Source organism: Nyctereutes procyonoides, unplaced genomic scaffold (genome assembly GCF_905146905.1).
Source record: "Nyctereutes procyonoides isolate TBG_1078 unplaced genomic scaffold, NYPRO_anot_genome, whole genome shotgun sequence".
NCBI lineage: Eukaryota > Metazoa > Chordata > Mammalia > Carnivora > Canidae > Nyctereutes > Nyctereutes procyonoides.
In genome coordinates this window covers 29,396,903-29,424,125 of record NW_026575140.1, presented here as the reverse complement: position 1 = coordinate 29,424,125, position 27,223 = coordinate 29,396,903, and the positions used below count along the sequence as shown (strand labels likewise).

General features: G+C 51.9%; 2 protein-coding genes across 9 annotated transcripts; one reads left to right on the top strand and one right to left on the bottom strand.

Moving 5' to 3' along the window:
- Positions 1 to 209: 209 nt before the first annotated feature.
- On the bottom strand, positions 210 to 9,586 carry RPL22 (ribosomal protein L22). The gene is made up of 4 exons (XM_055306351.1): positions 9,507 to 9,586; positions 7,651 to 7,755; positions 3,280 to 3,404; positions 210 to 412 (listed from the first exon to the last, which is right to left on the bottom strand). Exons 1-4 carry the CDS (start codon positions 9,516 to 9,518, stop codon positions 268 to 270), a joined length of 387 nt encoding a protein of 128 aa, XP_055162326.1. The 5' UTR covers positions 9,519 to 9,586; the 3' UTR covers positions 210 to 267.
- A 4,270-nt stretch (positions 9,587 to 13,856) lies between these two features.
- On the top strand, positions 13,857 to 26,036 carry RNF207 (ring finger protein 207). Of its 8 annotated transcripts, XM_055305740.1 has the most exons (16): positions 14,340 to 15,188; positions 15,839 to 15,971; positions 17,022 to 17,166; positions 17,254 to 17,335; positions 17,410 to 17,485; positions 17,561 to 17,686; positions 18,099 to 18,145; positions 18,418 to 18,490; positions 18,579 to 18,647; positions 19,375 to 19,443; positions 19,547 to 19,644; positions 20,262 to 20,448; positions 20,603 to 20,788; positions 21,067 to 21,118; positions 21,430 to 21,547; positions 25,167 to 26,034. In XM_055305740.1, the coding sequence occupies exons 1-16, from the start codon at positions 14,863 to 14,865 to the stop codon at positions 25,249 to 25,251; spliced, it is 1,872 nt and encodes a 623-aa protein (XP_055161715.1). In that variant the 5' UTR covers positions 14,340 to 14,862; the 3' UTR covers positions 25,252 to 26,034. The 8 variants fall into 8 exon arrangements, 5 of the variants coding, with proteins under 5 accessions (XP_055161711.1, XP_055161713.1, XP_055161710.1 ...); XM_055305736.1 differs by adding an exon at positions 13,857 to 13,967 and having other exon boundaries at positions 14,480 to 15,188; positions 17,022 to 17,335; positions 17,410 to 17,686; positions 25,167 to 26,036; XR_008661885.1 differs by adding an exon at positions 23,111 to 23,223 and having other exon boundaries at positions 14,339 to 15,188; positions 17,022 to 17,335; positions 17,410 to 17,686; positions 25,167 to 25,275.
- Positions 26,037 to 27,223: the final 1,187 nt, after the last annotated feature.

Here is a 27,223-nt window from a genome sequence, read left to right as displayed (position 1 = left end):
TATTGCCTGCTTCAGGGCAAATCACTGGCAGTTCCCTTAAAGGAGCTTCCTTCTATCTTGGTATTCTTATCACAAATAACTATAATTTTCAAGCAGGAAAAAAAGTCTAATTACAAATCAGTGGGTGGTAGCCCAAGTGAAGCCCTTTTACTATATGATCTCCAATTTTCTGTTCGATCCACACTGCAGAGATACAAGGAAAACCACAATTTTGGGTTTCCAAGTTTTATTCAAGAACTCATACAAAATATTTGAGATAAATGAGTTTTAATCCTCATCTTCCTCCTCTTCCTCGTCCTGGTTAATCTGGAAGTAACGCAACTCGTAACTCTCTTTGCTGTTAGCAACTACGCGCAACCAGTCACGGAGATTATTCTTCTTCAAATATTTTTTGGTGAGATATTTCAAATACCTGCAGAGAAAGAACACTTGAGAACTCCACCACAGGGCTTCCTGGCATTCTCAAATACTATACCTTTTATGAGACCCATGCATTCAAATCATGACAATTCTGGGTGTTTTCCCACCATTCAAAAACAGCAAAGATAAGGCCAAAGGTATTAGCCACGTGTCATCTAAACTGGCAATAAAAATGAGAACAGAGCAGTAGATGTTACAGTTGTCCATTAAACACAGTAAAACAGAGCACCTGGGTGGCTGTCAGTTGGGCGTCTGCCTTCAGATCATGTCATGTACCCAGGGTTCTGGGATTAAGGCCTATATCGGGCTCCCTGCTCAGTGGGAGGTCTGCTTCTCCCTCCCCCTGCTCATGCTCTCTAATAAATAAATAAAATCTTAAAAAAAAAAAAAAAAAAACCCACAGCAAAACATCTCTGAAGTGGTTTTTAGTGACTACAGGTGAAAAGTATGGTGGTAGTAACTTAATAATTAAGCACATGATCTTAATATCTTTCTACTGAGAAATCACTGGGTTTCTGAGCTCCAAAGTACTTCCCATACATCACACCTCATGGATTCCAGCCTCCTTTTGAGGTTGTTCAGACGATCGGGATTGTTTCTTAGGGCTGCCATATACACTCACTCCTGCTATGTGGCACCCACCACCCAACTCGTGGGAGAAAGGACGTTACCCTGTCACTACCCTTGCTGCAGCTCTGCAAGTGAGCACACAGTCTCCATCGGGCTGCCGTGGTCTGCGAGACAGATAAGCAGTCACCACAGCAAACTGCTTAGAAAACTATTTATATAAAGGCAGCAACTGGCTTCTGTGCTCAACAACCCAACTACACAAAGACTACAATCTTGTTTCTTCTCTCACTTGTTTACTTATGAGGCCCTGGGGCATCTTCTCAAACCCATAAAGAGAAGAGGGAATAGAACACCAAGCCAACTCACTGCTGGGAAAAATCAACCTTTCCAAACCTCAGTTTCTCCCTCTATGAACTGAGACTCCTGATACTTACCATCTCTTCTGAAGGTTACAGGGACTAAAGGAGATGCACAGGCAAACTGGCTTATTAACAAGGACCTAAAAATATTAACGAATCAATAGACTCCCCATCTCCAAGAAATGAGTATCGTTCAAGTGTTACTTACGTCAACAGAGCAATCTTCACAAAGATATGAAGATCTCAGCTCAATTCTATCCACTTTTCCCTACATAAAAATAAATCGATTGGGTCGTTCCATCTAAAAAGTATTCTTTTGGGGCACCTAGGTGGCTCAGTCGGTTGGACATCTACCTTTAGCTTGGGTCATGACCCCAGGGGCCTGGGATCGAGCCCCACATTAGGCTTCCTGCTCAGAGAAGAGTTTGCTTCTCCTGTCCTCTCTCCCTGCTTGTGCTCACGCTTTCTCTCTCAAATAAATAAATAATTTTTTAAAATAAAAAGTATTCTTTTCTGGGGTCCCTGGGTGGCTCAGTGGTTGAACGTCTGCCTTTGGCTCAGGTTGTGATCCTGGGATCTTGGGATCGAGTCCCACATCAGACTCCCCATAGGAAGCCTGATTCTCCCTCTGCCTATGTGTCTGCCTTTCTCTGTGTATCTCATGAATAAATAAAATCTTTAAAAAAATAAAAATAAAAAATAAAAGTATTCTTTTTTTAGCATTTATTATTTCTACCATATTGTATTCAGGTAAGTGGTTAATTCAAAAGTTCAGGTGGTTTAAAAATTTTCGTAATAGAATGTTGGGAAAGGAGATAAAAAGCTACAGAAGTTCAGAGACAAGAAAAAGCCCTGGAGTCGGAATACCTAGAATGCTACAAGACAGGAAAGCTACTGTTCTCAAGAGAGGAAAGTGATGAAGATGAAGGCTCTAGACCTCCTGCACTGGGGACAAACAGGCGATCTGTGAACACAGAGGCAGAGGGTGTTAGGAGCCATTCTCAGGCCAGTCTGGTTAAGTGTGGAAACAGGTCACAGAGGATCACAGCATCTCTCCCACGAGCTCTGTGAAAGCCCAGGGAGCTACAAGCTTTGTGCACCAGAGAGACCCCACAGTTGCACCAGTGTCTCTTGGTATCAGATCTCCTTCTCCACGAATAAAAGAACTCAAGCCAGGAAGAATAGGAAGTCTCTTTTTGACTGGTAATAACTAAAACTAAAAGCAAAGGCTGAACTATACTGAACCTGACCTAACACACCTTCAAATTTCCCACTACCTGACTGAGTCTGATTGAATGTTCCTAAGGGTATGCTGGCTCTGGGCTAGCAGCCAGGTCTAAACAGGTCCAATCCCTTAAAACCACTGCGTAATACTGCAGGGTAAGTGAACTGGGATCTCTGAATTAAAAAATGGGGCCACAGGAATGAAAAGGATGGCTTCAGTCTAAACTGATAGATCTGAATCCTCATCTAACAATACTAGCACTTACAGGGAAAAAAATAATTAAAAATGAAGGCATACTTTCGAGGTGAATTCTGAATAATGTAGAGAATCGTCCTATCACTAGACTATACACCTAAAACTAATACAACACTATATGTCAACCATACTTCAATAAAAATGAAAGCTCCTCACTGTGATCTAGAGGCAAAAAAAGCAATATTCTCCCTCTTAATACCATTTAAGCAAGTCTGAGCATCTCTACTGAGCCTATGAAAAACCAAATTTTTAAAACTATCAAAAATTGAATGCTTTTAACCCCCGAAATAACATTCTTTCATTCACTGCCTCCTTGCACTAGGCCCTGGTTCTAGGAATTAAAAGCTGCAGGAGGAAAACACAATGGACTCTGGGGTAGTAATATTCCCATGGAGTGGAGGCAGGACTCCGTGCTAGGGTGCTGGCAGGTCACTCTCATCTGTCCCATACCTTTTGGAAAAAGGCACCTCAGAAGTTACAGTAATTTTGCTCTTGCTTCTTTCGATGGTTACAACCCCTCCACCGAGATTCCCAGCTTTTCCATTCACTTTGATTCTCTCTTGAAGAAACTGCTCCTGTGGAAATTGTCAAATTGATCAATTAGTGAAGTGACAGCTTCACCCACTCCTTAGCAGAATGTTTTTATACTCCTAACACTGAGCAAAGTTTTTTAAATGCTCAGTCTTTTAAAAACTATATAGCAAATCTTCAGCTATTAATACCAGGTCTGAAATCTAAGAACAATTAGAACATGAAAACATCCCAGCATTTCCACACCAGGTCAAATGTGCCTCCATACAAAAGGCTTGCCTGAGAAGTCAAAAGTAAAGAGAAGACAGGAAAAGGAGGGCCAAGCTGTTACAAAGTACCTACAGTTCCTGACCCTAAGAATTTAGTATAAAGCACTGTTGTCAGTACCATCAGAGGAAGAAGTCTTCAACCTAATTCAAGAAGCAAAACATACAGAGACCAACAGCTCTTCATCAGCTCAGGGGCCCCGTGTAGGGCACAGGAAGGCAGAAGCCCAGAGACTCTAGTCCCCCATGGAAGCCTGGACAGGTCATCCATCTCTGAGGGAATCAGGGGATCTCTGTCAATAGGGCTCTGGGGGCACCTGGCTGGCTCAGTTGGTGGAGCCTGCAACTTTTGGTCTCAGGGTCATGGGTTCCCAACATTGGACACAGAGCTTACTTCTTTAAAAAAATGAATAATAAGGGGCGCCTGGGTGGCTCAAAGGTTGAGCATCTTCCTTTGGCTCAGGGCGCGATCCCGGGGTCCTGGGATCGAGTCCCACATCAGGCTCCTGGCATGGAGCCTACTTCTCCCTCTGCCTGTGTCTCTGCCTGTCTCTCCCTGGGTCTCTCATGAATAAATAAAATCTTCAAATTAGTAAGATAAAAATAAAAGGACCGGTTCTCTTGATGTTGCAATGATATGAAGTCCCTTTCAGCTCTAAACCCCTACAATCCTCTATTTGAAAACTCCCATTACCCGGGGCATGTGGGTGGCTCAGTTAAGCATCAGACTCTGCAACTCATGTCATTCAGGATCTCAGGGTCATGAGATTGAGCCCCCAGTTGGGTTCCACACTCAGCAGGGAATTGGCTTGAGGATTCTCTCTCACACACACACTCACTCAGCAGGGAATTGGCTTGAGGATTCTCTCTCTCTCTCTCACACAAACACACATGCTCTCTCAAGGAAAAAAAAATAGGGGCACCTGGGTGGCACAGTCAGTTGAGCATCCAACTCTTGGTTTCCACTGAGGTTGTGATCTCAGGGTCCTTAGACGGAGCCTCACTTGGGACTCTCCCTCTTCTGCTACCCCTCCCCTCAGCATGCTGGCATAGCCCAAGTACACACAGGCTTTCTCTCATTCTCCTCTCTAAAATAAATCAATCTTGGGGTACCTGGGTGGCTCAGCTGGTCAAATGTCTGACTTGGCTCAGGTTGTGATCTCAGGGTCCTTGGATGGAGCCCCACATGGGGCTCCTGGGGCTCCATGCTCAGTGTAGTCTGCTCCTCCATCTCCCTCTGCCCCTCCCCCACTTGTGCTCTCTTACTACCTCTCAAATAAATACAATTTTTAAAAAAGATTTTATTTATTTATGAGAGACACAGAGACAGAGACAAAGACATAGGCAGAGGGAGAAGCAGGCTCCATGCAGGGAGCCCGATGCGTGACTCAATCCAGGCATTCTGGGATCACACCCTGAGCCCAAAGCAGACGCTCAATCGCTGAGCCAGCCAGTGTCCCTAAATACATTTGTTTTTAAATAAATAAATCTGAGTGGCTGAGTTGTTTGAGTGGTTGCCTTTGGCTCCTGTCATGATCTCGGGGGTCCTGGGATCAAGCCCCACATCAAGCTCCCTGCTCAGCAGAGAACCTGCTTCTCCCTCTGCCCCTCCCCCTACTTGTACAAGTCACTCTCTCTCAAATAAATAAAACCTTTAAAAATAATAGATGGGATCCCTGGATGGTGCAGCAACGGTTTAGCGCCTGCCTTTGGCCCAGGGCACGATCCTGGAGACCCTGGATCGAATCCCATGTCGGGCTCCTGGTGCATGGAGCCTGCTTCTCCCTCTGCCTATGTCTCTGCCTCTGTGTGTGTGTGTGTGACTATCATAAAATAAATAAAAATTAAAAAAAAAAGATTTAAAAATAATAGATAAATCTTTTATTTTGTGGTTGTTGTTAAAGATTATATTTATTTACTTATTTGTGAGAGACACAGAGAGGCTGACACATAGGCAAAGGGAGAAGCAGGTTCCCTGCTGAGTAGGGAGCCCAACGCTGGACTGGATGGGATGCAGGACTGGATCCCAGAATTCCGCGATCATGCCTTGAGCCAAAGGCAGATGTGCAACTGCTGAGCCACTCTGGTGTCCCAAAAAATTTTTAGTTAAAAAACAAACAAAAAAAAGGAACACCTGGATGGCTCGGAGGTTGAGTGTCTGCCTTTGGCTCAGGTCCTGATCCTGGAGTCCGGGATCAAGTCCCACGTCGGGCTCCTTGCATGGAGCCTGCTTCTCTCTCTGCCTATGTCTCTGCCTCTGTCTCTGTGTCTCTCATGAATAAATAAATAAATAAAATGTTTAAAAAAAAAACAAAAAAAAAAAAAAACAAAATAACAGGGATGCCTGGGTGGCTCCCGGGTTGAGCCTTTGGCCCAAGGCGTGGTCCCGAAGTCGCAGGATCAGTCCCATGTCAGGCTCTGCATGGAGCCTGCTGCTTCTCTTTCTCTGCCTATGTCTCTGCCTCTCTGTGTCTCTCATGAATAAATAAAATCTTTAAAAACAAACAAACAAAAAAACAAAAACTCCAATACACCAGTAAGTTAACCGAAGACAGAGTAGAGTGACTAGGTCAGAAATCTTGACTTTGGGGCAGCCCGGGTGGCTCAGCGGTTTAGCACAGCCTTTGGCCCAGAGCCTGATCCTGGAGACCCGGGATCGAGTCCCACATCGGGCTCCCTGCATGGAGCCTGCCTCTGCCTCTCTCTCTCTCTCTCTCTCTCTCTCTCCCTGCATGGAGCCTGCCTCTCTCTCTATGTCTCTCGTGAATAAATAAAATCTTAAAAAAAAAAAATCTTGACTTTGACATCTCATAAATGACTCAAGTTTTTTTATCCTAAGGAGGATTCTAGAAGGAAAGACAATCACATATACAGGAGAGTGTAGAGAAGGGAGAGGGAAAGGACACCAGGGCAGGGCTGTCACAGACATGAAATGGAAGAAGCCGGGCAGCCCGGGTGGCTCAGCGGTTTAGTGCCGCCTTCAGCCCAGGGTGTGATCCTTGAGACCTGGGATTGAGTCCCACATCAGGCTCCCTGCATGGAGCCTGCTTCTCCCTCTGCCTGTGTCTCTGCTTCTCTGTGTGTGTGTGTGTCTCTCATGAATAAATAAAATCTAAAAAAAAAAAAAAAAAAAAAAGAAAGAAATGGAAGAATCCAGAGGTGAGGAGGAAAAGAGGCCACTGAAAAAGTGACACACAAGAGGTTACTGGAGTTCCATTCAATGTAATTAATCGCCATAGGCTGAGTCTAGGTTTTTTCACCTGAAAATTATTCTCATTGCAATGATATTATTTTGGCAAGAAGGAGCAAATCTGAGGTTAGGAGGATCTGCACAAGTCTGAATCCCCCATGCATGGCTACTGAACAAGAAGAGTAAACTGCCAAAACCACGCTGCAAAGTCAAAATGTGGCCATGAGGTTAATTTTTCTAGATATAAGTGAAATAGAATATTAGGAAATTATGCCAAATATAGGGACAAAATATCAGTACAGAGCAGGGTATGGAAAAAACAAGTGCCAATTACAAGTCAGCAAGCGGATATTTAACATAAACACTGCAGCTCTGATGCCCAATAAATTGGGAAGCTTGAAGATACGCTGCCATCTGTCCAGTACTCCACAGCCCAGCAGTCAGGCCCCTGTGGAAGCAACCCCTTGTACCATGAGGACCAGGGCCCAATGCTCATGCTTAAAACACATATGTGAGGTGGGCACTGGCTCCAGTCGAGTTTGTGATTTCTCAGGACCTTTTAAGTAAAAAAGTTTTTGGAAACAAAAGGAAAGAGAGAGAAGACACTGAGATATGAAGGTCTCTGGCACTGATGTTTATTCCCCACCAATACATAGAAGAGAAAGTAAGATTCAGAGAAAAATAACCAGACCCCACGTTCCAAGGTTGCACGCTGAGCCAGAACTGCAGGGTTACCCTATAAGCCTGAGAACAGAAATGCGCTCCCATAGGTTTTCTCAGCAACATCCCAGAAGGTTCATTACTGTCTTGAGTGGCATCAAGGGAGTAACTTACAAAATTGGCAGCATCCATGATTCCATCTTCTACCGGGTGGGTGCAATCAAGGGTAAACTTCAGAACTTGCTTCTTTTTTTTACCCCCCTTCGCCACAAGCTTTTTCTAGGTACACAAATGATAACCAGATGAAGGCACCACCAGTCCCCCACTCCCCCCAACCACCAAAAAGTTAACAAAACCAAAAATGCCTGAGATGCAAAAGCCCATACAAATGCAAAGCCGGTGGAGTAGTGCTCCCTCACAGGGTAGCCAAGAGACTTGCCAGGACACTCTGTGCTCTGCCCAAGAGCGTCCAGGGGTAATACCCAGGATACTTCCTACAAGCTGAGAGCCCAGGAGTCATGCCCTTGTGAAAGGGACATCATTCTAGCGCTCTTTACACTTTCCAGCCTCCCCAGTCTCTATGGGCATGAAGGTCTTACGAACCACAATAAAAGGAACATTTCCTTTTATTTACCATAAAACTTCCAAAATGAGGTTTCAAGAAATAGCACTCTTGAATCCAGAATCAGGGCAAGCATACAAATGCCCTGCACACCTGAAACAGTACGCTGTTCTCCCTTAATCCTATCTCACCTACCTTTCCTCAAAAACCGCAATGGGAACTGCCCATCCCAGGGACACCTCCACCCCAGCTGGGACCAGATAAGGCTAAAACTTAGGTTCTAACTGACACAACTGTCAATGTCCGGGTTTTGATTTAAACCATCGGTCTGAGGACATCCTACAGGATCCAGTGCCTTGAACTCTCACAAAGCCTGGATTCGTCTTCTCCCTGTAAAACTGCACCACCACTAAAATAAAAAAAATTAAAATGTACCACCTTCCCTTATTCACTTCTACTTCCACTCTAAAAAGCCTTAAAAAAAGAAGAAAAAAAAAGTGTTTTCCCCAAAAACACATCTGGTCTCCCTCCCTGTTGAAGAGAACTTCATCTCAAACTTGACCGGGTCAACCTTTCAAACATTCAGCTACTGCAAACATCAGGGACCTGTCTTCAAGACGTCTCTTCCCAGGAACAATCAAAAGAGTTGCTTTGAGGCCTAGCCCGGGACATACACCACCAGCTAGTAAAACACCTGCCCGCGAGGGGCTCCTTACCTCCCACCGAGGTTTTAAACCAAAGACCCACAAATGCGCAGAGGCGTTCAAAGCGTGCTTGGCCACAAGGAGTCAGGTGAACCAAAAATGTTAACAAGGCTGTCCCAACAAAAAGCCGGGAAACGAGCTGCAGGCGGAATGACATGAGGGCGCCCGACCGCCGGGCCCCCCCGCCCCCCGCCCCGGCCGGGGCTCCACGGAGCTGGGCCTCGCCCCAGACCACAAGGGGCCCGTGCAGGTGCGCCCCAAGGACTAGCTTCCTCCACGGACGCTACGAGGGTCCTCCAACCAAGCCTCTCCCTGAAACAAGCCGGCCAAGCCACCTTCGCACCGGCCTCGGGCTCCCCGGATGCGCGGCCCCCGAGACTGCCAGGTCCCCTCCCGCCTCCCCGCCCTCCGCCCGGGTAACCGGGCCCGGACGCTGACTGCCTCACGCCGGCCACGCTCCCGGAGGCCCTGGCCGGCCGAGGCCGCAGCCCGGGCGCTCCAGCTCCCCGCCAGCCGCAGACAGAGGCCCGAGACCGCGCCACGGACGCAGAGAGCTGCGGGTCTCCTCTCGCGCCCCAGGCCGCGGCCTCCTCGCCCACAACGTGCTGGGCCCGCGGGCGGCCCCGGCCCGCTCCTGCCGGCCTGCCAGCCCAGCCCCGGCCGGACTCTGCAGAGCGCCGTCCCGTGCGGGCCGAGCAGGAGCCGGGCCAGCGCGGCCCACGTGCCTGCCCCAGAGCCGAGGCCTCGCGCGGAGCCATACTAACCACGGGCGCCATGGCGGCAGCGGAGGCAGAAAGGGAGGTGGGCGCACTACGCAGACGCAAAGGGCCCGCAGCGCGCAGAGCACGCACGGCTCAGGCCGTACCAATCGCTCGGCCACGCCCCTCGGCCGCTGCCGGGTCGCCGTGTTCTGTACGATCGGGGAGCGATTGCTTTTGCCTGAGTGCGAAGCCCGTCTCGTGGTAAGCCTGGGGGTGGGGGGGGCGGGGCGGGGAGCGGAAGGGAGGAAGGAGGCTGGGTGGCCTGTCCCACTGCTATCGGAGGGGGGGCGCTAGACTGCCTAGACGAGCCCAAAGAGAAAGGAAGGGGTTCGCTCTACTTTGGAAAGTTTTGGAAAAAGAAAAGAAATAGGGAAGTTCGCCAGCTGGGGGGATGGGAGTGGAACCCACCAACTTGGGGGAGTGGAACCCACCAACTTGGGGGAGGTGAGCATCCCTTTCTGGTCCTGGGATGCTAATGCCCGAGTGGAGCCCAGCCTTGAAGCTGGTGCCCAGGGCCCTACCTCCCAGGGCTAGCCTTCTTTGCTGCAATCCGGGGCACTCTCCCGTTTGACCCCATGGCCATCTCGAATGCAAGCCGCCCACCCTCCGATCGCCCCCCCCCCCCCCCCGCCAGCTTTCCAGCTCCTTCCTTCCAGGTTCCCAGCTCCAAACCTCTCATGCCAGCGCTTCTCAAACTGGCAGGTCGACAGGAATCCCCTGGGGATCTGTCCAAAATGCAAATTCCAAGTCAGTGGGTCTCAGGGGCTTGAGATTCTGCATTTCTCACAAGCTCCCAGTAGATGTGCTGCTGCAGGTGGCATTCTGTGTACCGCAGGTTGAGTAGCTAGGGTCTTCGTCCCAGGCCTAGCATCCATTGCTGGGACTGCCTTCCTCCCACTCTCACCCCCTCTTGTCCTTTCCAGTTACATCCTGGGGTCCTTTGCTGTAATCACGCAGTTGCATGTGCGTCCAGCACTCCCCTCACCTGGCTGCACTGTCATCTGGCAGGAATCCAATCCCAGAAACACACAGCTCTGACTGGTCTAGGTTTAAACTCCAGCATATGGTGCCAGTTGACCAAGTACCAAACCCATCCTGGCATTCTTGACTGCAAACCCCATTCGTGCTTTGCCAGCTGCTGCTGGGTAAGTTCTTTCAATGGGGAGCTGGAGGGGAGACTGCAGGGGTGGAAAGACCTCATCCTGTTTGCTTCCCGTGTGTTCCTCTTCTGTCAATGTCACCCACTTTTGCTTCTTCATCCTGGTAATGGAAGTTGGATGGGGGGAAAAAAGGAAGTTGGATGGAACATTCCAGAAATAGTAGTTGAATCTACTTTACAATTAATCCAAAACCTGTTGAACCAGCTTCATTTTCTTCTACCCAGAGACCCCAGCCCAACCCAGCAGCACACCTCCCATCCTAAGATACCAGCTCCCTGGGGCCCCTTCTTTAAGCATCTACATTTTACTAAAACCGCCTTAGAAGTGGTAGCTACTTCCTACCGTTGGTACTGCTCCTATTTTACCCCTTCCAATACGTACTTTGCCAGTCCTTATGCCTAGTTAACAATCCTTTACATTAAATTCTATTAAAAAATTGGTGTGCTTTCTCCTCGCCGATACAACCCCTAACCCCAGCAAGCCCTTGGGGCTGCCTGACAATCCTAACCATCCTCTCCTAAGTGAGTATTTCCCAACTCTGGTCAAATTACCAGCCCATCTTTCCCCAGCCTCCCTCTCAGCTGATGACTTACATTGCTTTTTCTTTGGAAACAGAAGCAATTCAAAGAGAATATTCAGACACTTCCACCTCCACTTCTAACCACCCAGAAATATCAAAGCACCCCCCCATCCCCACCCCACCCCTTGATCCCATCTGAGACCAGCCTGACACTTGGGGATTTACCATTTTTTAATAACGTCTATCTTAAAAAAAAAAAAAAAAACAATCTCTTGACCTCCTAATATTCCCATCAGTTACCAGCCCTTCTCTTTCCTCCCTGCAATGGACTGAATGCATCCTCCTAAAATTCAGAGTGGAAGCCCCAGTGCCCAAAGTGATGGTATGAGGAGGCAGGGCCTTTGGTGATTGATTAGGTTTAGATGAGGGTGGGGCTCCATGATGGGATTGGCACCCGCATACTGGAAAAATGGACCTGAGGAGGGCCTGGCTCAGTCCATGGAGAGGGGGACTCCTGACCCCCACCCAGGTCTTGAATTCAAGCCTCACATTGGGTATAGAGATTACTTAATTAATTAAATGCATAAATAAAGTAGATCTGAGATCTGACTCTCTCCACTGTGTGAGGACACAGTGAGAACATGGCTGACTTACAAACCACGAAGAGGGCGGTGGTCTCTCCTCAGGAGCCAAATCTGACTGTACCTCAATCTTGGACTTCCAGCCCTAGAATGGTGAGAAATTTCTGCTGTTAAAGCCACCCAGTCTGTGGCATTTTGTGACAGCAGCCTGAATAACCTAAGACAGTCTCTTTACACCAATTTTCTTGGGAGAGTTGCCTCTGTGCACTGTCCTCCCTTTGTCTGTTGAACCTACACTGGTCAGGCCTTTGCCCCCAGCACTGGGAACAGCTCTCATCAAGGTCTCTTGTGATGTCCACCAGTCTTAGACTGGGGTCGGGTTTCCATCCTCCTCTTCCTGCTTCCTTAGCAGCATCAGATACTGTAGATCACTCCCTCTTCCTTGCTGACCTTTCTTCCCTGGGACCCAGGACCTGGGGCTCTCCTGGTTCTCTTCCCACCGCACTGGCCACTCCTTCTCCATCCCCTTGCTGCTCCTTCCTCTTCCCTGGACTTGATGGGCTGAAGGGCACAGAGTTCCCCTCATCTTTATATGCACTTGATCTTTGGTATGACCCAAGATCATGCCTTGAAATACAATTTGCCATGCCTGTGTGTGCAGCCTCTACCCCTCCCTGGACTCCTGAGACATACGACCAGTGGCCTCCTAGATATCTCTAGTCTAGAATGTCAATCAAGTAGGCCACCCTTACCCCCATGACCTCACTCCACCCCTTACTCTTCTTCCCACACTGAAACCCATGCCCCTCACCCTACCCCCTCCACCCTCAGCCCCACACCAATCCTGAGTCCCTGAGTCTCCACACAGGTGGGTCTACTTTGCTTTGTTCAACATTTATCCCAGGTTCTGGGACCTTGCATCTGTTGCTCCCTCTGCTATGAATTCTTCCTGGCTTTTCCTGTGTCTGATTTCTTCTCATCCTGCCAGGTCTCAGGCTCCATGCCACTCCCTGCCCATGATTACCTAGTGTGCCCTCAGCTCCACCTCTCCTGGCTGCCCTCCTTCACATCATCCTGATTATTTTCTTTGGAGCATTTAGCACAATCTGTCATTATTGTATTTGTCTATTTGTACACTTGGTTAACCTTGGCCACTGTGTTGCCTCCCATGTGCATGGCCTATAGCTCTGCTGGTAACAGATGAAGACAAGAATGGATGGGTGAAATAAGCCCATGTATCAGGAACGAACATCCATCTCCTACTGCTCCTCCAGAGGGAAACTACCTCATAATTCATTTATAAAGCCCCTTCCAGTTTTGTATACCAGCTCTCCCACTTACTTGGGTAATATTTTCTACTTTCTAAGGCTGTTGTCAGGATTAGATGAGTTAATACAAGTAAAAGAATTTTGAGGGGATCCCTGGGTGGCATAGCGGTTTAGCGCCTGCCTTTGGCCCAGGGCGCGATCCTGGAGACCCAGGATCAATTCCCACGTCGGGCTTCCGGTGCATGGAGCCTGCTTCTCCCTCTGCCTGTGTCTCTGCCTCTCTCTCTCTCTCTGTGACTATCATACATAAATAAATAAAAATTAAAAAAAAAGAACTTTGAATAGTATCTTGGCCCAACATTAGCCATTATGTTATGACAGTTACTGTTGCTTGGAGCACGAATGCAACCTGGGAACCCTTGAGAGAACAAGTGAATCTAGAATTCACTTTTCTTTCCCTGTCAAACTCCTACTCCTATTCATCCTTCAAAACCCAGCTTGAATATTATCTCCTAACTTTTTCGTAAGACTTTACTGAGAACCTTCTGTGGGTCAGGCTCTCAGCTTGACTGATTTCAAGAGATGCAGAGACAGAGGCTGCTTTCCCAGAGCTCAGGTTTACACGTGCAGAGAAGGCAGATAATGACATAAGGATGGAAGGCACTCTGGAGAAAATCACTCTGGGATAAACAAGCACTAGCCAGGCCAAGAACAGCAGAGGGAGACCTGCCAGAAAAAGCTCAGAACCTCCTCTCTCTCCCAAGCCCAGCCCCTTTTTAAAAAAGATTTTATTTATTTATTCATGAGAGACAGGCAGAGACCTAGGCAGAGGGAGAAGCAGGCTCCCTGTGGGGAACCTAATGCCTGACTTGATCCCAGGACGCTGGGATCACGACCTGAGCTGAAGGCAGACACTCAACCTCTGAGCCTTCCAGGTGCCCCACGCCCAGCCTTTCTTTTTGGGAACTCGGATGGTAATGGGGGTTGGGGCTTTCATTATTTAGAAGCCTAGTAGGCGCGTTTCACTTCATTAAACTCAGGCGCAGCACCAAGAGGCCGGCCCTGACTCACCCAAGCTCTGGGGCTCTGAGAGGTCAGTGACTTGGCCTAGGGACCCCAACCAGCCAGGGGCCGGCCTGGGATTCCGCGCCTGCCCCCACGCTCTCTCCAGCACCCGCTGTCTGCAGAGAGGCGGTCGCTGCTCCCTGGCGCCCCGGATTGGCCGAGGACTAAATGGGGACCCGCTGACCCACTCGCGTCCCAACTCCAGTCCGCAGGGAGAGAGCCGGCCCAGCCAGGGTGCCTCCGCACCCCTGGAGAGCCCGGAGTCTGGGTGGTCGGGTCCCGCCCCGTGCGGCGCTCCTGCGGACTGGAGGTCGGGGTCCCGGCTCCATCATCCCGGGCGAGGGCCAGTCCTAGCCTCGGACCCACGCCCCCTTCTTTCCAGCCCCGCCTTCGGCTCTGCGGCAGGATCCCTAGCTGGGCGCAGCGGCCGGCCTGGAAAGGGTGGGCAGGACACCACGCCCGGGCAATGCTGCGGCCCCGCACGGAAGGGGTGTCGCCTGCAGGTCACCCAGAGGACACCAGGACGGGAATTCCTGAGGTGGGAGTGAGGCGAGGAAGGCGAAGTGGAAATTGGAGAGGTTAGGCGTTGGATAGGCCGGGACGCATTGCCGGGTCCTGCAGCCCGACCTCCAGGACCACCGAAGGGGTGCGGAGAGGAGGGGCGCCCGCACAGGACCCCTCCGCTCGCCCCCTGCCCCTTCTCCCTGCTCTGGACGCTCCAGACCCCAGCCCGGGCCTAGCTGCTTCCCGCTCCACGATCGCTGCATGCCCCGTCGGATCCAGGTAGAGAAGAGGGAGCCGCGCGCAGGCGGAGGAGGACAGGGTGGCCGGGCGCTGGCGGACTCCGCAGCCGGTCCCCGCACCGGGCACGTCCGCCGCCTTCCTGAGCTCTCCCAGAAGATGTCGGGCGCTATCTTCGCGCCCCTGGACGGCCTGGGTGCCCTGGACGCCGCGAGCGGCCACCCGCTGGTGTGCCCGCTGTGCCACGCACAGTTCGAGCGTCCTTGCCTGCTGGACTGCTTCCACGACTTTTGCGCCGGCTGCCTGCGCGGCCGCGCCACCGACGGTCGTCTCGCCTGCCCGCTGTGCCAGTGAGTGCCTCAAAGCCCCAACGGACACCCCACCCTACCCTGGGAAGATTGGCTCCGTGGGGCTGGGGAACAGGTGCAGGGCCGGCAAGGCTCTGACTCCCAGCTGCACCTGGCTCGCACCCCTCAGCACTAGAATGCACGGGCTCCCGCCCATTATACAGAGCAGGCTCACGGAGGTCCACAGTGACTGGCCAAAGGCCCTCCATAGAAAGCCAGGAGGCAAGAGGGAGGCTAGAACCCGGATCCTGTCAGGTCGCAATGCTGGTGCAGTACAGGTGCAGTACAGGATAGCAGCACAGCAGTTATAACGCTCCCAGAAATTCACTTCAGGGATCCCTTGAGTCTTAGGTCAACATAAACAGGTTATGTTGGCTCAAGTTACAAGTGGCGTCCTTACATTTGTGCAATGCAGTGAGGGGGTGCTGGTGGGGGGGTTACCTTTGACATCCCAGGCTGCCAACCCCAAAGCCCCCAGGATTCACCCAGGACTGGGCAGAGGGAGGGACAGAGTCAGAGTGAGCACTAGCTGAGCTATTTATAGCAGATGCCCCACCCTATTTTTAGTTCCAACCTGGAATGTGGGGGGTGGGAATGGTGATAGGGAGCCATTGGGAAGGGGCATCTGGATCTTGGCTGCAGCTTCTCCACAGACACCAGACGGCGGTGAAGGGCCCCAGCGGGCTCCCTCCGGTGGATCGGCTGCTGCAGTTCCTGGTGGCCAGCTCAGGGGATGGCACGGAGGTGGTGCACTGTGCCAACTGTGACCTGGAGTGCACTAAGCAGGCAGGGATGGCTGGGGGTGGGCTGGAACAAGGGGGCCAGTTTTGACAATCCTGATGCTCCCAGTGTGTGCCCAACATGTCCTTAGATGGTTGTCTGTCAGTGGATTCTCCAAAACATCCCAAATGTGGGCCCCATTTTACAGGTGGGGTGACTGAGGTCCAGAATAAGTGACTTGAAACACTAGCCAGATAGTGGCAGAGTTTAAAGTCATTCGATTACTGGTCCCCAACCCAGGGTGGTATTGAGGCCTGGCCAAGGGAGGGCAGTCCAGTGCTCTGGCTTGAGTCTGTCCTTGAGGGCCTCTGCTACCTGGGGAGCTATCCACAGCTACCTGCAGCCCAAGGGGAAGGGAGGACAATGTGCTGTTGGGAAGGGGTGTTCCTGCCCACCCCTTGAGTCTATAAAAGACCAAGGAGCAGAGGCCGGGCTTCCAGAATCTGACCTGTGGAAGCCAGATTGGGTATCCCAAGTCTCAGGGGGACAGTGCTGCAGGCACAAACGTTCGGAGTGTGCTGGGCAAGTGCTGGGATGAGTGAGATCTAACAGGATAGAAACAACCAGCAGGAGGTTAGGGGCTGAAGGTAGGGAGAATAGGGGAGGAAATGGCCTTGAATGCCAAAGTAAGGAATTGGGGTCTGTGCTCTCATAGCCACTACTGGGGTCAAAGTCACAGCTCCGGTCCAAGACCTGGACTCCCCACCCTGGCTCTGGCCTAGGGAAGGGAAACAATAGACCCTCGTTCCCTTTTCTCTCCCAGCCATGTGTGACTCCATGTGGCCGGGGTGGACACTTTCATCTGGCCACTATTGAGGGTGCCAAGGAGGGCTTGGAAAGCCTTCAAGCAAGAAAGTTTGTTGTAGGTGAACTGTTTCGGTCCCCACCCCTTCCCTGTCTCTTCTCATCTGTAAACGGGGTATATTAGAGCGTGGGGCTCGCAGGAGACGGCCACCTGTAGCCGTGCCTGCCCCAGGCTGAGACTGCTTGGTGCGGGCTCAGGCTCCCCAGCAGCCCGAGGGCCCGCTGAGGCCGCGCTCGGTCCTCCGTCCTTAGGATGCGGAGACCACGTACTTCTGCAACACGTGTGGGCAGCCACTGTGCGCGCGCTGCCGCGAGGAGACGCACCAAGCACGCATGTTCGCGCGCCATGACATCGTGGCCCTGGGCCAGCGCAGCCGCGACGTGCTCCAGAAGTGCAGTGAGTGCGGCGTGGCGTGCCCGTGGGGCCTGCGGGGGCCTGACTGTGGCGGGCCTGCCGGAGCCCTCACTGGCGCTCCCACCGCAGCGCTGCACGCAGAGCCCTACATCATGTTCTCCACCGACAAGAAGTCGCTGCTGTGCATCCGCTGCTTCCGGGACATGCAGGGGTGGGTAGAGGGCGCGGGAGGCAAGGGGGCTCTAGGGTGGCCGTGAGCTGGGCTCATGCGCGGGCTCCCCGCAGGGAGAGCCGGGCGCACTGCGTGGACCTCGAGTCAGCATACGTGCAGGGCTGCGAGCGGCTGGAGCAGGCGGTGCTGGTGAGCGTGGGGTACCCAGCGCGCCGGGAGCCCGGGATGTGCGCACCTGCCTGGCTGAGGTCGCCTTGTTGCCAGGCCGTGAAGGCCCTGCAGACCGCCACGCGGGAGGCCATCGCGCTGCTGCAGGCCATGGTAGAGGAGGTGCGGCGCAGTGCAGCGGAGGAGGAGGCCGCCATCCATGCCCTATTCGGCAGCATGCAGGTGAGGGTAGTGGGGACTGGACCCCATGGGCTGAGCATCCTCATCAGCCATGACCTGGTACCCACAATCCCCCCCCCCAACCTGGCCTTGTGGGGTTCACTGTGTAGCAGGGTAGCAGGCACAGAACTACTTCCAGGGGTTACTTGGGCACAGTGGCCAGATGAATTCCACCCCCAGGTGGTGCTAGTGGGGAGGGGTGGGAGGCTTCCCCCAGGAGGTGACATTTCAGGTGAGGGCACCAGGGCTCTCAGGTGGTGGGATGCAGGAAGGGAAAGCTAAGAGGCCAGAAACGGCGGCGGCCAGAGACAGAGACACAGCCAGCCCAACCAGCTGCGCAGCTAGGACCCAGGAGTGGGTGAGTGCTGGGAGGCGGCAGGTGCATGCCCAGTCAGAAGCCGGCTGTCCCTCTCAGGACAAACTGGCAGAGAAGAAAATGCTGTTGCTGCAGGCTGTGCAGAGGTGAGTGGTGATGGGGTTTCCACCCCTGTGCCTTGGCTCTATACGCCTACCTCACTGCCTGGACCTGGGCAGACCCTGCCCCACCCTGGGGAGCAAGACCTCTGGGTGAGGAGGGCAGGGTGACTCAGGATGCAGGGAAGTGGTGATGGAGAAGGATGGACAAAGGTGGTGGGGAGATGGAACTTCTGGCTTCTGAGGTCCCCACTATGTGGGGGTGAGCAGCACTCCCCTGGGAGATGAGCCTGCCTGCCCCCCACTCCTCCTGCCCCCAGCCAATATGAAGAGAAGGACAAGGCCTTCAAGGACCAGCTCTCCCACCTGGCCACTCTACTGCCCACACTGCAGGTAAGGGGAACCAGGGATACAGGGCTGGGCACCCCAGCTGGGAGGCCTCCCTCCCCTGGCCAGGTACTGAGTGGTGTCCCTCCCACAGGTCCACCTGGTCATCTGCTCTTCCTTCCTCAGTTTGGCCAGTAAGGCTGAGTTCCTGGACCTGGGCTATGTGAGTCCCCCTAGCTCTTGAGGTCTCCCCCCTTCCCACCAGAAGCCCACCCTGCACACTCAAGACTGCCACCTCAGGGCTTGGCAGCCTGCCACTTGGCTGGACCAGGGCTCTCTGCACTTACCTTCCCCTCCTCCATGCCATCATCTGCAAACCATTTGGGGGGCAGCTGTGTCCCTTTTAAAAGGACAGCGGAAAAAATAAATAAATAAATAAAAGGACAGGGAAGGGCAGCCCCGGTGGCACAGCGGTTTAGCGCCGCCTGCAGCCCGGGGTGTGATCCTGGAGACCTGGGATCGGGTCCCATGTTGGGCTCCCTGTATGGAGCCTGCTTCTCCCTCTGCCTGTGTCTCTGCCTCTCTCTCTCTCTCTCTCTCTCTCTCTCTCTCTCTCAATAAATAAATAAATAAATAAATAAATAAATAAATAAATAAATCTTAAAATAAAATAAAATAAAATAAAAGGACAGCGAAGCCTGAAAAGGAGCATGAGCTTCTACTCCCCCAAAGTGTGGAGCGTCTACTGGAGTCCGGCCACTCCCAACTTTCCTCTGGGGTTTGGGGCTGGGGTGGTGTGGGGTTCTGGGATGGTCCCAGGGAAGGGCTGGAGCCCCCAGTGCACAGCAGGTAAAGTGCCAAAGACAGCCTTGCCCTCAGGGCCCTGGGCTTCACTGTTGCCCCCCACCCCTCACTCCTACACTGGCCTGAGCATCCTCCTCCTGCTGCAGGAGCTGATGGAGAGGCTGCAGGGCATTGTCACCCGTCCCCAGCGCCTCCGGCCAGCACAAAATAGCAAGGTACAGGGGCAGTGCAAGGGGTGGGCTTGGGGGGTGAGTGGGCTTGAGGGGTGGGTGGGAGGCAGCCAAAACAGCCACCTCATCACCTGCTCCTGTCGCCCAGATCACCAGTGACCACCGCGCTGAGTTTGCACGCTGCCTGGAGCCACTGCTGCTGCTGGGGCCTCACCAGGTGACAGGTGCTGGGAGCAGCACCAACATGTGAGCAGCTGGGGTGCCCTCCCTGCCATAAGAATGAGGTGTGGGGGTGGCACCAGGTACCCCTCACAGCAGGGACAGGCTGCTTGCCGCCCTCCCCAGAGACTGGAAGTCCCTTAGGGACCTGACGCAGAGCCTGGCTAGGAGAGGATGGGAAGGACCTGGGTGCTGTCCCCAGTGGCCACTGCAGTCTCCACCACCAGGCTGCAGCATGTAGAGACTGAAGGGAAGGGGTGGCTTAGGATAAGGCATAACCCGGGCCCCAGTCTGGAGAGCCAGAGACACCGGAGGACTTCAGAGAAATGCCTGAGCTGGATGTATGTGCCAGGGACCCCAGGGCCCCAGTCAAGGGAGACAGGCCGTCAGGCCAAATGTCCAAAGTCCCACGTGTGAGTGAACAGTTTACTCTCCAGCCAGGACTCTTGTCCGTACACTGACATGTCCCTGGGGAGTTTTTAAAATACCACGCTGACATCCTTGGTCTCGGTGGGCCTTGCAGAGAGGCGTCTTTAGAGCTCCTGGGTGGTTGTGGTGTGCAGTCCAGGGGGAAGAGGCTGAGAGCCTGGAGGAGACCCTTCCCCCCCCCCCCCCCACTGCATTCACAGTAGCTCTCTCCTCAGGCTAGCAGCAGGCTCAGGCTCCAAGGTGTTGATGGTGCCCAGCCGCCCTTCCCCAGTGGGAAAGACATTGGGGTCGCTGGTCCAAAAGCCCACACTGCACCGGTCCATCAGCACCAAGGTGCTGCTGGCAGAGGGGGAGGACACAGCGTTCACAGAGCACTGCCGCCACTATGAGGGCTCCTACCAGGTGAGTGGGGCCAAAGACCTGCAGGCTGGGAAAGGCCCTGCCCCCCTCTTCCTCTCACCAAAGTGCAGTGGCCGAATCTTTCCTGGCCACTTGGCCCCCATGGTGAACACAGCCTTGCAGGAACCACAGGCGCTCACCAGGTCTCTGTGCACAGCGCCTGCAGGCAGAGATACAGAACCTGAAGGACCAGGTACAAGAGTTGCACCGGGGCCTCACCAAGCACCACTCACTCATCAAGGCTGAGATCATGGGAGACATCCTGCACAGGTCCCTGCAGGTGGATGCACAGATTGCCTCGGAGTACGCGGCCCTGGAGGGGATGAGAGCAGTCTTTCAGGAGGTAAGCCCCTCTCCCCAGGCACCGAACACCACTGCAGCTCTGCCTGCCCACTTATACATGGGCTACCCACAGACAGGAAAGGGGTAGAGGAAGAGGACCGTCGCCTGGTCCACCAGAAGACACTAGTGTGGCAGGCTCTGGATCCTGGGTCTCTGCTTCCTAGAACCGGGTGAACTAGTTCGGACCCTATGGCCTTGAGACGCTAGAAGACAGAAATGCCACCAATGGAAATTCCAACTCATGGCCATCTGTAACGTCCAACTCACTTTCTCTTTCAGATTTGGGAGGAATCCTACCAGCGGGTGGCTAACGAGCAGGAGATTTACGAAGGTCCTAGGAAACCGCTGCTGGGTGCACCCCTGTCCTGGAGCTAACCCACAAGCTGGCGGGGCAGGAAGTCAGTTACCCACTAACCAGATACAAGCTCCCGTGCTCTTCCCCATAGTCTTTGACTTTGCCCCACAATTACTAATGCCCCAAAATGATGCACGTGAGGTAAGCAGGATGCCTTCACAAGTCTTAGGTTGCTCTTTAAGAGGCAATTGCTGAAGTAGTTGGGATATTTCAGTGGTGCCCAGCTTGACAGTAAAAACCTGAAGCCAGTAAGACAAGACCAAATGCTCTGGCCTTGGCCCCCACAGCCCAGCTCCATGACCTTCTCCAGCTGAAGCAAGAGAATGCATATCTGACCACTTTCACCAAGCAGATCACACCCTACGTCCGCTCCATTGCCAAGGTGAAGGAGCGGCTGGAGCCAAGGTGAGACCAGGGGGTGTATGCAGGGGACCTAAGACACTTCAGAATGTGTGTGGGAAAGGAGCCACACATCCAGAAGAGCTCTTTTCAGGACGTCCGTGGGTCAGGTGATGAGGGTTTACTCAGGGCATCCGGGCAGATCAGGTTCTAGACATCTCCAAAAACACAGAATGAGTGGGCTGCCTGGGTTTCTGCTTCTAGGCACAAAATCGCCCACCGTTAGCCCTCAGGTATAGGTCAAAGCAAAAGATAGTTCTCTGGGGTGTAATAGGCCCTCAGAAGATCTGGGCAGCAGGACAGAAGAGAGAGCAGAGGTTCCTCACTACATGGTTAAGCCAAGTCTAGACAAGGCTAGGCTCTTAGCACTGTACTTGGGCATCAAAGTGTTACAGTGGCAGAGGGATGTTGGTGGCAGGTTCTCAGCATGCCTGTCTCTTGAGTCACCTGGCTCCAGGATGGGCTGGTTGCCCTGTTGGTCGGGTGCACAGCCCTCAGCCTGAGCTCTTCCTCTGCCACCCTTTTGGGGACTCCCATTTGCCTCGCTCCTGCCTACAACCTCTTTCCTGTAACCCACATTTCCTCTTTCATGGCTTGGTGTAGTCCATCACCCCCACCATAGCTCTTTGAACTAGGGGCCACAGGAGGTCCATATTTTGGACAGCACCAGTCTGAAACGTCTTTATTCCGCCTTCACACTTGACTGATAGTTTTGCTGGGTATCGGATTCTAGATTGAAATTCTAGATTGGAAATTACTCTTTTTTTGACAGCATGGCTGTATTATTTTCTAGCCTCCTAGGCTGCCTTTGAGAAATTTGAAGGTGTTCGGATTCCTCATCCTTGTGACAAGACCTAGTTATTCTTTCTAGAAGCTTGTGGAATTTCCTCTGCTCCCAGGGTTTTTTTTTTTTTTTTTTTTTAAGATTTTATTTATTTACTAATGAGAGACACAGAGAGAGAGAGAGGCAGGCAGAGACATAGGCAGAGGGAGAAGCAAGCTCCATGCAGGGAGCCCAATGTGGGACTCGATCCCAGGATTCCAGGATCATACCCTGGGCCAAAGGGAGGGGTTCAACCACTGAGCTACCCAGGCATCTCAAGAGCTCGTTTTCTACCCTGGACTTTTTTCATAGCCTTCTGCTGTTCATGGCCATGGTTACCCCTCAGAGGCTAATAGGTGTGTGTTGTTTCTTTCTCCCTTGTCAGCTTCTTCCAAGTTGTTGTTTGGTTTTCTATCTTCCATGCTAAAGGCTTTTCTCAGGTCTTTGATTAGGAGCAGGGGTGGAGGAGGGCAGGAGCAGACTGATGCTCAGAGCACATCAGTGGTGCTTCAATGCAGGGGATTGGGATGGGCAGGGCTTTCTTGTGTTTCCCTAGTATCCTTCCTGAAGGCCACCGTGGGGAGCATTTGCAGGCACACCTGTTTTTCTGCAGTTCTCACCCGTGTGTGGCACCCCCAGAGGCTAACCCTTTGTGGGCTGCAGGGTAGGGGAGCGGCAGTTGCTCCAAGGTAGGGGTCTTGACTGTCACCCCACCCCCAACTTGTGTCCTGTCCTCCCTGTTGCAGAGGCGAGGAGGCTGCCAGCTGCTGGGCCCCCTAGGATTCGGTGGTGTGAACCAAGTTGGGCCTTGGCTGGTCCCGATGTCCATTCTGAACTCAGCTTTCTCATGTCTACTGAGGTAGTTAACTGCTGTCCGCGTGCCCTCCAGCTTCCAAAATTTTGGTGTTATCCTTTTCTGTTCTCAATCTGGAGAGTTTTCTTCCCATTGTTTTGGTCTCTTTACTAGAATTTTAGTGAGTTTGAGGAAGAAAGGAGATTAAAGTGTGTGCAATTACACATTCGTCCAGAACTGCTGAGCCACCCTTCAAGTGACCCTCCTGGCACACGTGCAGAGAGAGGTTAGACTCGGCATAGCTCCTGCACCATTGTGATGCAATCCTGGTCTATCCAGGCCTAGTTGCAATGTTGTCTCCTCACCTGGCATTCAAAGTCGTCACCTGGCATTCATACTCCACATATTATGCAATTCCATTTATAAAACCTCAGAACTGGATAGAACAAGTGATTGTCCCCAGGGGCCTCTGGGTGGAGGTGACATTCTGCGTGCTGCCTACTCAGCTTGTTCAGGCTGTGCACATGTACCAAGCCTCATTCTTAGTTTGTGCACATTTTCTTCTGGTGCTCTGCTTCGGTGAGAAGCTACTTCACATTACATGCTCCTGCCCACCTGTCTCTGGGGGGGGGACATGGTGCCTGTGGTCAGTGTTGGCAAAGGGAAAGCTCAGGCTACAGCCCCGCTCCTGGAGGTTTGGAGGGTGGTGGGAGGCTGCCTGTGTCCCTTCCCAGGACACCAGATGTCTGGCATTGTTGCCTCTCCTTTCTCCTCTTCCATCTCTTCCCCCAGCCTGCTCCCACAGCGCTGTCCTCAGCAACCGCTGGCTGCAACTTGGTCTCTCAGCAGCGTCTCTGAGCAGGGTCCGGCTGCCGACCTCACCATGCTCCTCTCTTGCTTCCGAGGCAGCCCATGCTTGTTTCCCTCCTGCCACTCAGGCTGTCCCTTCTTAGACTGCCTGGGTGCTCTTCCATCTCTGCTCAGTGCCCAAGTATCAGCTTTCCCCAGGGCCCACTCCTAGGGCCTCTGCTCATCCCACACCCTATGCTTAAGGGACTTCATCCAGAGGCACCTGCGTGGCTCAGTGGTTGAGCATCTGCCTTTGGCTCAGGTCCTGATCCCCGAGTCCTGCATGAGGCTCCCCAGAGGGAGCCTGCTTCTCCTCTGCCTGTGTCTCTGCTTCTGTGTCTTTCATGAATAAATTTAAAAATCTTAAAAAAACAAAACCAATACAAAATAGAAGTCTCCCAATTTTAAAATCCCACTGTGACAATCTCAAAGCCCTCCCCAGCACAGGCCCTCCTGAGCTCCAGGCTCCTAGCTGCCCCTTCCTGGGAGTCTCCACTTGGGACACATCATAGGTACCTCAGATCCCCCAATCGCAGATGGCCAAGTGAGAAGACCAAGGGTCTTCTGATTCCTTTCCTCACTCCGTTTCCAACCAACCCCCAGGTCCTGCTGACACAACAGTCTCAGCCCAGTGTTGTCCCCATGGCAGCCCCAGGCCAGGCCACCAGCACTGACCTTCTTTTGCCCCTCTAGGGTGTTCCATGGCCAGCAATCTTCTTAAAGTCTAAAATTCCCATTACTCCAAGTCCTGACAGCCCTTCTGGGACCCTCCTTGTCCACCTTCAACCAGCCCCTCACCACCCCAGTCATAACGGTCTTCCAGTTCCCTGGAAGTCAGACCAGTTCCCCCTTCCTAGCCTCTGCCTGGAATGTTCTTGCTTCAGACTGTCCCAGGGATCCTTGTCACACGTCTCCACTCCTGCCATTTCCTGCTGCCTGGCCCTGTAATGATTTCTTCCCATCCTCAGCATGTCTTCCTGACCACAACATAGCTGTCATGAGAGCAGTGCCAGTTCTCGGTCAAGATCTAAGGATCCAAACCCTAGGCAGGCCCTGGATTGTCTCTTTCAGTTTGGTCCTGTCTAAAGAGGGAGCTAAAGGACAGGCAGTGGCCCGCTCTGCTGCCTTCAAGCCTCCTGAGAACTGTTCCTCTCACACAGGTTTCAGGTGCCAGCGGACGAGCAGTTGGGGTACCTACAAAACATGCATGATGACAGCACCAATGGTGAGACTCAGGCCAGTTAAGGCATGTCTCTCCAGTCCAAGTGGTAAGTGATTCAATCTCAGGGACAAACATGAGGCACAGAGACAGGCCCCAGGTTTTCCCATTTGGCCCAGGCTTGCCGATGACCAGCTCTACAGCCTTGGCTGGGTCTGTTTGTCAAAAATGGGGCCAGAGAGGTTCCCAACCTGGGCAGTGTATTCAGAGATGACAGATGTGACCTGCATTCTAGAATTATAAATGGCCCTGGCTGCTGCCTGCAGCACGCACAACACTGAGGGCTGCAAGCACAGCAGACTGGCCTCACATGCACTTACACGAAGTGACTCAGATTCACTTAAATGAGAAAAAGTGACTGAGGCTCTTCTCTCGATGTGAGAGCATCACTATTCACTGGAGACAAGGTGTTTGCCAAAATACTTGCCAGAGGGAAAAAATAATGCGCAGGGAACAGATACATCGCTGTCATAGGCTGCTCTCTTAGTATTTTGCTCTCAGTGAAGTGTGCTCGTCACATGGGAGAACAGGACTGCAGAAAATCAGAGCTGGCAGGTCCTGGAGGGCCTGGAGCAGTCTGCTGCTCTAGAGTGGCTGGTGATAGAACAGAAACTAGTCTCACTCTCCCTGCCACCACGTTCTGCTCGGATGCTCCAGGGCTGTCAGTTCAAACCTGTTGTCACCACAAGGCACTGAGAAGGCCTGAACTGCTTGCTGATATTTTGGTAACTAAAAATCATTAGAAATGAGAGGAGAATCCCTTATGAGATAAGGTTCTGGTTCACCCACTGGTGCCTTCCAGAAAGGCTTAGCATTCCACAAACCTCCACCTCAGATTTCAGCCGAAGTGTGTGTGAGTGCGAGCGAGGGAGAACGTGAGAGAGTGAGCGCGAGATGAGCAGAGAAGAGTGTAGGAGATGAGCGCGGAGTGTGTGAGTGTTGACGACTGCAAATTAAAATACCAAAATCCACCAGAGGGTACACAGGACGCTGAACAGCCTCACAAAACATCCATCAATTATAGAGCCTCATAGATCCTCTAATAAACGTGTTTACACACACAGTACACCCTTCTTAGCATATAACTCATGATGGTGGCAGTGTGGTGACGGAGCATGATAAGGAAATGACTGTATTTGTTGTTGTGATGAGATGTGTGGTTCCGCGCGTTACAGGGTATTTCTCTTAGTGAGGATATAAATTTTAAATATATTCCTGTGTAGGTGGTGAGTTTGGGATGTTTATTTGAGATGTTGATTTTATTATATATAAAGAGTTATTATGGGATATTTGAAGTGTATATTAGTGGTATCGGAATAAAGGCCACGTGGATATTTTGAAAAATTGACATCCATCTAGTAGCTTCACCTCTTGGCCACCTATGTTCGTCTGTGTTGCAGTGTCGCGCGACGGCGGGGGGGGTCGTGATAGCGTGTTAGAGAAAACGGAGAGGGGACTAATTTCTCACCCCGGGATAAGCGTTTGGTAAAGAAATTCTCTCTATCTACTATATATCTCTCTCTACTCACTCTCTCTACATCACTCTCACTGAGAATAATGTAAGGTAAAAAGGAAAAGAAAAGGTGATATGAAGATAGAGATAGAGTTATAGAGGGGGTGGTGGATAGATGTTTTTTTGTTTGTTTATAAATTGTATTTTATATTTTTATATTTTAGTGGATAAGAGCGGCGGCGACCGGGGGTGCGAAAGTGCAATTCTCAGGGTTGTAAGTTAAAGTGAAATAGGGATTGTTATAACAATAATCAGTTATATGTAGTATATTTTTTTTTTTAAATGGAGAATTTGGAGAATGTAAGAATGTTATGTGGGATAATAGTTTTTTATGAGAATGTGTTGGATGGTGTTGGTAAAGTAAAGGAGAAGATAAGTTTGTATGATTTTAAATAGTCGGTACGCTCTGTGTTATATTATTTTAGTGATAGTAATTCAAGTTGGTACTTTAATATAATGATAATGTGAGGCTTCTATCAGGTGCA